The 9855-nt window shown below is 34.4% G+C and overlaps 1 protein-coding gene across 1 annotated transcript; it reads right to left on the bottom strand.

Annotated features, from left to right (window-relative positions):
* Nucleotides 1–8426: 8426 nt before the first annotated feature.
* LOC139877576 (uncharacterized) lies at nt 8427–9187 on the bottom strand. The gene has a single exon (XM_071865013.1). The coding sequence runs from the start codon at nt 8905–8907 to the stop codon at nt 8572–8574; it is 336 nt and encodes a 111-aa protein (XP_071721114.1). The 5' UTR covers nt 8908–9187; the 3' UTR covers nt 8427–8571.
* Nucleotides 9188–9855: the final 668 nt, after the last annotated feature.

Below are 9855 nucleotides of genomic sequence, written 5' to 3'. Positions count from 1 at the left end.
TTATTGATTATTGATGTTTTGGAGACTTCTAGGGTTCTTGTGGTTGACTAATTTTGACTAGAGTCAAAATTAGGGTTTGTTGATGGTTACGACCCGAATGTCGATTCGTTGAGTTTTATAAACTTAAAATGGATTAAGTTGAGGTATGAAACCGAGTTAAATATGTTTTGGTGTTAAAACTTGTATATGGTGAGATTTTGACTTTATGGGTCAAAATTAGGGTTTATGGGCGATTTTGAGAACGATAAGTGTTTAACACTTGTGTTTGGGTTTAATTGACATATTAGGACCATTCTCACTGGTGTTAGTGATTATTGGTTAGTTTGGGCACGGTTTATGCTTGGAAGTGCAATTGGGTCAAAATTGCACTAAGTGTCGAATTGGGTTGGTTTGTAAATCCATCCTAATTGTGTTGTGGTATTTATGATTATGGAATAGGTACTTTCCATTGACGAGTTGCGGATTACTTGGAAGCATTCATCAAGGCGACAAGGTGAGTGTTAATATCCTATGTGCATATGTATGTGTAGGATGGGTGCGGGTCGGGTAAAGTGATTCTCGGCTATAGAGCTCACTTTACATGTAGGTGGATTTGATGGACTTGTGTACATGTCCAATTGGCACGGTTGTGCATTTTGGTTGACCACCTTTGGCGAGGTGCACACTTCGTGTGCACATTATCACATGGACTTGTGAGTGGAATAATTATATACGTATGTATATGAGTTATTTATTTGTGGGGTATGGGTTAAAGTTCGATGTTGACGATACCATACCCTAGAGTAAATTTTTGATGTTGATGAGGGCTTAAAGTTCGGTGTTGACGATACCTCATGTATGGAATTTAAGTTCGATGTTGACGATGCCATACGACTATTGTAGTGACGTTGATGAGGGTTTAAAGTTCGTTGTTGACGATACCTCATATGTGGGTTTTAAGTTCGATGTTGACGATACCACATTAATTCATTCGATGAGGGTTTTAAGTTCGATGTTGACGATACCTCATACGTGGGTTTTAAGTTCGATGTTGACGATACCACGTTCATTGGGACGAATGGGATTTAAGTTCGATGTTGACGATACCATTCGTAGAGCTAGCCTTGAGATCTTGAATACATTTGGATGTTGTGAACATCGATGTTTGTCGTATTATTGTGATATATATATATATATATATATATATATATATATATATATATATATATATATATATATATATATATATATATTGTTGTATTGTTGTGTTGTAGCTAACCCTCCGGGTGTAGCTTATTGGCGTTGTTCACATCGTCGTTGGTGAACTTATACTTTGTTGTTACCTTTAGCTTGTTGCTTAGAGATCGTACGATATGCTCAGTGTAGTTGCCTTATACTTGGATGCTTCGGTATGCAGTATTTGATAATTGTGTGGCGTGTCCATTTTATACATATATATGTATGTAGTATATTATCACTCACTAAGCGTTAGCTTACCCTCTCGTTGTTGCTATTTTTATAGGTTCGCATGCTTGGCGGCTCGGGTAAGCTTGGGGATTAGAGATCTTGGCTAGGTTGCTTAGAAGATCTTGCTTTTGTATTCGATTAGGATTTGGGTAGCGTAGTCCCAAATCACCATGCTCGGTTTTGGTTGGAAACTAAACTAGTCGGGCCGTGTATGTCCGTTTGGACAATTAATCAATGTATTAAATGTTTTAAGGTTTATTAAACCTTCTATTGCATTAAAGATGTTTATGGAAACATAATTGGGACCTAAGGTGTTATTTAATGCGTATTAAAAGGAAAAAAATTTATGGGCCGGTTTTAATACGGGTTGGGTTGTTACATATGTATGTAAGTGTTTATATGTATATAGTAGCAAATAGGGGGATTAAGTCAATGTATATGTGTATGAAGGTGTAAAAGTTTATGAATGTTGTAATTTTGATTGAGTTATGTTATTGATGAGATTAGCTCATGTATAGGTGCTAATCAAGGTAAAGGAGCCTCAAGTGATCAAGGAAATCCGTTTAATCAAGGTGAGTTTATAGGGGGTAAATTGGGCGGGTCAAGAGTGGCTTTGTGTTCTCGGATTGCATCCGTGCAAGAGAGGAACGACTAAGTGCACTAGTTGAGTAGCTTAGATAGAATTATTAGGTTCACCTAATAATTGTATCTATGGTTGATGTGTAGCTTAGGCAAGATTATTACTTTGCTAGTAATCTTGTCTATGGTATGATTTAGCTTAGACACTTTAAGTGTCTATGTATGTTTATGAGAATGAAATGAGATTATGGTAGCTTAGGCATAAGAGTATGCCTATGGTTAGCTTAGACATGATTACTAGGGTCGGCCTAGTAAGTTATGTCTATGGTAAGTAAGAGTCGGATCCGAAAGTAAGTAAGCAACCGTTAGGTTGAAAGACAAGTAATGTGATTGTTATGCCCAATGTATTATGCTATATTATTCGCCTATAACTCAATAAGTGTAAAAGCTTACCCCCATGTTGTTTATGTTCTTAGGAACAAAAGGTCATCGAGAAGGCAAGGAGCCCGTTTGAGGCTAGAGGAGCATTGGCATTGTAGTGAGTGGTAATGCAAGTCTCTATTTTGAATCAAGCTCTAATGGTACCGCTTATCAACGCCAAGTCTTATGTATTTGATATTTATGCTTCCGTCAAGTTTTGGGACCAAATGATGTATTTGAAATGTGTAAACACGTTTTCTTGACTTAAACGATGTTCGTAATGTTGAATGATGTAAGAAACTGGTTTAATCAAGTTTAAATATGCTTTATGATGATATAATGCGTTTTGAGCTGATAAATTGGTCAAATTGTGGTTTTGAAATTGTGTTGCAGATCAGTCCCAGCTCACGTTATACGTTGCGCCGCGACAATGTGTGCCGCGCCGCGGCCTTGAACATATTTTGGAAACAGAAAGGCTTCTAAACATGGGATAAAATTCCTTTATATGTCGCGCCACGACAAAAGGAGCCGCGCCGCGGCAAATAACTGGGTCTGGGCAGACACCAATTTAAAAAAAAAAAAAAATTTATCGTTTAGAATGGCGTTAAAGTTTGGTCTAATTTCGACTTGTGCGTGATAAACGATAATCAAGAAAGAGCTCGTTGCAAGAGATGTTTTAAGTTCCTAGGTGTTTCGGGTAACTCTACTTTAAGAAAACATCTTGGAAAAAGTTGTCAAGGAGCCGTTCAAGAAGACCCGACACAACCTACACTTGGTCGGGATGGTTCAATTTTTCTATACGATCAAGAAGCTCTTCGTCAAGATTTGGCAAGGTTTGTCATTCAACAAGGGCTTCCTTTCAACCACTTCAACAATCCAAAGCTTACGGAGCTAATTCGGAACCGACTACAACCGCGATATAACAATGTAAGTCGTACTACTCTAAGACATGACGCTTTTAAATTATGGAAAAAAGCTAAAAATGATATAATTGAAGGTTTTCGAACATATAAACATAAAGTTTCTATAACTTGTGATGTTTGGACCGCACCACACGGAACGGCAAATTCTTATTTAGCCGTTACCGCTCATTGATTTCATCCCGATTCGTGGTTATTAATGAAACGGACTATCGCTTTTAAATTATTTGCTTATCCGCATAATGGTAATAATTTAAGAAAAATTATACAAGACACTTTGATTGAATATAATTTAATCGATAAAGTTTTAACTATTTGGCTAGATAATGCTTCTAATAATACTAGCGCCATGGATATGTTAAAAATACGAATGCAACCGGTTTTAAATGGTGCGTTTTTACATACACGTTGTGTTGCTCATATTATAAACTTGGCCGTTCAAGATTGTTTAACTTATTGTAGTTCGTTAAAAGATAAATTTAGAAAATTATTAGTAACGATATATCGTACGAGCAACGAACGACATAAAAACTATAAAAATTTCGTTAAAACTTGTAATGGCATTTGGTTAGGTCCTTATTTTTGATAATAATACTAGGTGAAATTCTACTTGTCTTATGTTTGAAAATATATTACGACAAAAAGAAACTTTAATCGGTTTTAATAATAGACTAATTAGAAAAGGATATTCCGAACCGATTGATAACGACGAATGGGATGACTTGGAAGCATTAACAAATTTTTTACAAGTTTTTAAAGAGGCAACGACAAAAGTTTCGGGTGTTTTATTACCCAACTAGCTCACTAGTTTTACAACAACTTCATATAATGACGGAAAAAATTAACGAATTTGCGAACTCAAATAATCGTATTTTTAGACAAACCGTTTTTCACATAAGAAAAAAACTAAAAAAATATTTTGAAACAATACCTAAAGTTTTTTTATTTGCGGCCGCACTTGACCCGAAAATCAATTTTAATGGGGTGGAACTTTTGATGACAACAATATATCAAAATTTGGATTGTATTCATGGTCCCGAAGACGACGAACCCAACTATATAAACAATCAAATATTCGAATTTAATAACACCTTTGAGCAATTATTTTCAATTTATGCAACAACTTATGGTCGACAAGCAAACCCAATTGTTGACCAATTTGAGAGCGGATCATCTTCTCGAAGGGCCCGAGACCTTAATATTAGTCTTTTTAACCAATTACGTGAAGACGCTTCGAAACGTGCCCGAACATCGGCACCCACAAGCGAGTTGGGAAATTACAAGATTGGAAACTTTGCACTAAACATGAATCCCGAACAATTTCACAACTTTGATGTTTTGGCTTGGTGGAAAACAAAAGAAGACACCTATCCAATAATATCCGCTATGGTTCGTGACTTATTAGCCGTTCAAGCTTCAACCGTAGCTTCCGAATCGGCTTTTTCTCTTAGCGGTCGAATTATTTAGGAAAGAAGGTTAAGACTTACCCCCCAAGCCGTGGAAGTATGCGTATGTTTGAAGGATTATTTGGACGGGGTAGATAGGATACAAGATCAAACGTCATTAGAATGTCCGTTAGATAATGACGTTGAAGATTTTATAGAGATGGAAGAAATAGAAGCGGGATTATCACCTTCATCAACCGAAGAAAATACCGAGACCGAAGTGGAGGAAGGTGAATATGATCCCATTAACATAGACGAATATATTGCAAATTACCAACGAACATTTGCGGTTGATGACCCCGAATTTGAAGAAGTGAAGCATATTACGAACGACGAAGGCAAGACGAGTAATGTATAATGGGTGATGGCAATGCCGAAGCTCGATATACTTTGCTCGTAATTCATTATCGGGTGATGGCCATGCCGAAGCTCGAATAATGTATTAACTTTTGTATACTTATAGTTGTAACTTGTATCGTTCAAATAAATGTATTGTTATTGTTATTTATATTATCTATAGTGGTTAATCATTTGAATAAAAATGTTGTTATTTATATTATTTATAGTGTTAAGTGTTATAAATTATAATTATATTATTTATAGTTGTTTAAGCGTTATACATTTTGTTTATATTGATTATATTATTGTTGTTCAAAAGTTATAAAAATCGAACCGGTAAAAATATAACCGGTAAAAATCAAAATCCGACAAAGATCTTAGTCCGAAAAAAATCCGGTCGAGATCTGAAAAAAATCCGATTCCGAAAAAAATCCGAAAAAACCGACCCCGAGAACCGGATCCGGAACCGGAACCGGATCCGGAAAAATCCGGTTTTTTTTTGTCCGGTTTTTTTAAATCCGGATCCGGTTTTTGTGCATCTATACTTGTGTGGGACTAGTGGAGGTAATTTTCCGACTCTTTCTAAAAGAAAACACAATCCCCTCGTGATGTCCCTGCCATATATACACCTTTTGAATTTGGTTCACTGTGTTAGATATGACCACAACACTAAATTATTCCGTACAGATGATAAATGTACCAATTAGCCATGCCTCTTAATAATAGAATGATTATTCATCCTTTTAACATTGAACATATTTTAGTTAAAAAGATATATCATAGTATATTTTTTCACCTCTGGTCCGTAGATACTTCGGTAATCAAAGTGCATTTGTGCTGGTGGTATGATATAATTAACCATTAAACCAAGGAGTGGAGTGAGTTCACCTGAGTTGGTTACTGTAACATTCGTGGTGGTTGGTTAGTAGTCGACACTTAAAAGAAGATCAAGTGTCATAACCTTGTAGTTATCCCTATAATCCCTACAAATCTATCTATATCTATCTATCTATAGTTTCAATTAAAATTCTAAAATGATGATATTATAAATAAACATTTTTCAAGCTTAAAAAAAATTCAAAAAGAAATTGAAAAATTCTTAGAGCACCATGATGATGTCATAAATAACAATTAATCTTAATTATATACACTTAATTAATAACAATAAAAGGTAAAATGATAATAATGAAAAATAAATGCAAAAGAGATAGCTTAAACAATTATTCTGTTTCTAATTTTAAAAAATTTTCTCCTGCATATTATTTAGTCAAAATTTCAAAATAATATCACCTATCTTCGTATTAATTGTTTAACATTCTCTCTTTCAAAATCTTCGATTATTTCGGATCATATGTTACAGGAAAAATATTTATGGTACACTTTCGTTGTCATTATTTGCTATATGCATTTTATAAACTTCAATAATTTGATTATCAAGTTTTTTTTGTCGGAATCTGTGGTTCCACATGTTATTAAACTAAATGAATTTAGCATTTACATTCAGGTAATACCTAAAACATATCAATTAATTGTTACGTTTAAACAAACCCGTGATCTCACGGGTCATTTCACTAGTTAATATTATAACAATAACAATGAACTTAAACAACTATGTTGTGTTTTTCTACAACCCTATTCTTATTTTCTTAAATAGAAAAATTGATAGGAACTTGATGATTTTATGTTGCCCCGTAGATGGAACCGCAACGGGTTAGGTCATGTGATCGCTCCACTCTGTAGTTCATCGTGTTGTTTAAATTATGAATACAATCTCTCAAGTCACAAACCCACTCGGCGGCCACTCGTATGTAAATTGGATAGTGACCCATTTGTAACCCTGAGATAAGTACTCGTATATGATTGGAGAAGCATTTGGCATCAGTATGTAAAACACAGCACAGGTTAGCGAAAAACAAATTGATTCTAATGTGGTGAATCAAAAATTACAAATTCTTCAACCTTCTTAATCTGAAAAGAACAATGTAGCTACATTGCAAGTTTCTTTATTTACATTACACTCGTTGGATTGATCGTCCAAGATAAGAAAACAAGCAAATTAAAACTCAGGATTTCAAATATCCTCATTTTGTATTGTTGATACTATATTGTTGTATGTCATGTAATATAATGTTAGCAATATGTTGACAGCACTAAATATATACAAGAGCATCCATTAAATGGGCTAAATGCAATGGTGAACTTCTATCAAAGCTTTTATCGAAGAAGAATTTAACAACTATAACAACAAAAAACAAAAAACAAAAAATCAATCCCATGTATGCGGGGTATGGGAATGTGAGATGTAGACAATCATTTCTCTATCCTAGAATAAAAGGAAAGGGAAGTCGTTTCTCTACCCATGAAATCGTTTCTACATTCATGGGTAGAAAAATTCATCCGTAACTCTACTTGAGGGCAGAAAGAGTGCTATCAGCTCCGGCCAATAAGAAATAAAATAGATTAAAGACGCACATACAAATAGGTATGAAATAGAAACGATACTTACCTGAAAGCGTTAAGCTCGAGTTAAAATAAAACACACAACATTAAAGAAAGAAGATGATGTCTCCTTATCAGGCATGAAAGAAAAGAAGAATTACCAAGAGTCTGGTCATTGTTATCTTAGTATTAATGAAAGCAAAGCACCAGCTTATATTTAAACCGATACACATATTATTTATTGTAAAAAAGCAAGTTTTACTGCTCAATGGATGTGAAAAGCCAAGATTATGATGATGATAATGAATGCAGTAGGTGTGTTTGATATGAAGATGGTGAATGCTATGTATGAATCATCACCACTTACATCACTTGTTCCTACCACAACACACACCATATTTTAAGTCCTAACAGGAAGCTCTAGTGTGTGTGCTAGAGGATCATCATAAAGTTGCTACTTCAACTTGAAAACCATTGCAAGAATTATAAACCGTTTGTACTTTGCACTCGGTAAAATAGAATTTAACTTGATTTTCATAGACAGGGGTAAGTAAATTAAATGGTTATGAGTTCAAAACATAGTACTACAAGAGAACTATGAAACTTAAAGATACGTAACTAGTCGAGTTCACTTCAATTCATTTTGTCAACTTCGGTTATTAAATTATAGTATGAAACAACATCACTTACTTTGAGCTAAAAAGGATCATATTGGTTAAGTACTTAATATTTTTCAAAGAGACATTTCAAAAACACATGATCTACCCACCAATCAAGATATACAATTGGAAATTTAATATCATCCATCCAAATTATAGTAACAATTACTCCAACAATATATTTGAAACACTAGATTCTTTGATATATGTATATACACACAAAAGGCAGAGTATCCAAATATAAGATCAGACCAAACATATTATTATCCCATGTATATATGATTAAGTAAACCAAATCCGAATTGAAAAAGGAAACAATAGAAATCAATAGAGGACAGGTCTTTTACCTAACCTTTTGATCTCTCTATCCATCTGACCAGTAATCATCAAACCAAACATCTTGTAATCACACATAAGGGACCAAATTGGATGACCAAAAGTTGCAGGTATGTTTCCTTCCACATAAAAATGACTATACCAAGCCATACCATACCCAAACAAAGGCACAAAGAACAAGAACCACCAATTAAACAAAACCGCATAAACCAAACACAAGATGCTTGAGAGTGTCCCTGCAAAATGCCACCTTCTTGTTGCTGGTTTTGAGTGCTGGTTCATGTAAAACAGCCAGAATTCATCCATGCTCCTGAAAGTCGCCATCTTTATGAAGCTAGATCAAAAACCCAGTTCAGAAATCGTTTCAACACAGCAAAACCCCCCAAATTCCGACTTTTTTGTTGTTAGGGTTTCTACGTTGACTTTCTTGATTTAGAAATCAAAAGGGGTTTGGGTTAAAATCGGAAAGAAGTGATATAATGATGAAGAGTAGAAAAAGATTGTGGCAGTGATTGTGGATTATGGTGGCGAGACGATGGTCGAATTGGAACCTCAGAAAATTTGCAACCACCACTTATTGGTGTGCAATCTTCGTTTTCTTGTTGTGTCACTAACCTATTAAATACCTTCTCTCGTTTTCTTATTTTGTCTCCTATCGTCCTATGGTAATTTTTTCGTGTAAAAAATTACATGAGACGTTTATCTTTGATTTTATACGGGATTATTAAATCTTTTTTTTTTTTTTTTTTTTTTAGTGTGCGGGATTATTGTACTTTACACTTGTTTTGCGAGAGGTATTTGTGATTAAAGTCGTCAACTTTGTTGTCATGTGGTGCAAGACACATGACTAAGGTCGTCAACTTTGCCCGTTCAGTCTACTACTTCCTTCAAACACCACCACATCACCTTCTTTCTTAACCCCTAGATTAAAATTTTACGTTCTCAATTTTCTGTTTTTTTTTCAAGAATAAAATCACTCAAATCCAAAAAATATTTTCTCTAAACAAAGCTAATCAGCTATATACATAACATTCGGTAAAATAGACATTAAAAACAATTTCAATAATGAATGAATATTTGGTTTAGTTTTATAGAATCTTGCAATGGCAACATAAAAATGAAAGTTGAGAATCTAAATAATAAAAAGGGTTTTAGCAAATAAATCAGAATCTAAAATACACGAAAATCTAGTTAACTCAAAAGAGACCTAGAAAAGGCACTCTCTCAAAAGGAGTGCAATATGGCCTCTTTTATGAGAATTGGGATCTATAG

The sequence above is a fragment of the Rutidosis leptorrhynchoides genome, chromosome 11, assembly GCF_046630445.1.
Source record: "Rutidosis leptorrhynchoides isolate AG116_Rl617_1_P2 chromosome 11, CSIRO_AGI_Rlap_v1, whole genome shotgun sequence".
In the NCBI taxonomy this organism is placed as follows: Eukaryota; Viridiplantae; Streptophyta; class Magnoliopsida; order Asterales; family Asteraceae; genus Rutidosis; species Rutidosis leptorrhynchoides.
The sequence above is the reverse complement of the archived record's forward strand: the minus strand, read 5'-3'. Positions and strand labels throughout refer to the sequence as shown.

What these genes read in the sequence shown, in the direction of transcription:
- LOC139877576 (XM_071865013.1), bottom strand. Translation starts at nt 8,907, where the DNA reads ATGGCGACTTTCAGGAGCATGGATGAATTCTGGCTGTTTTACATGAAC.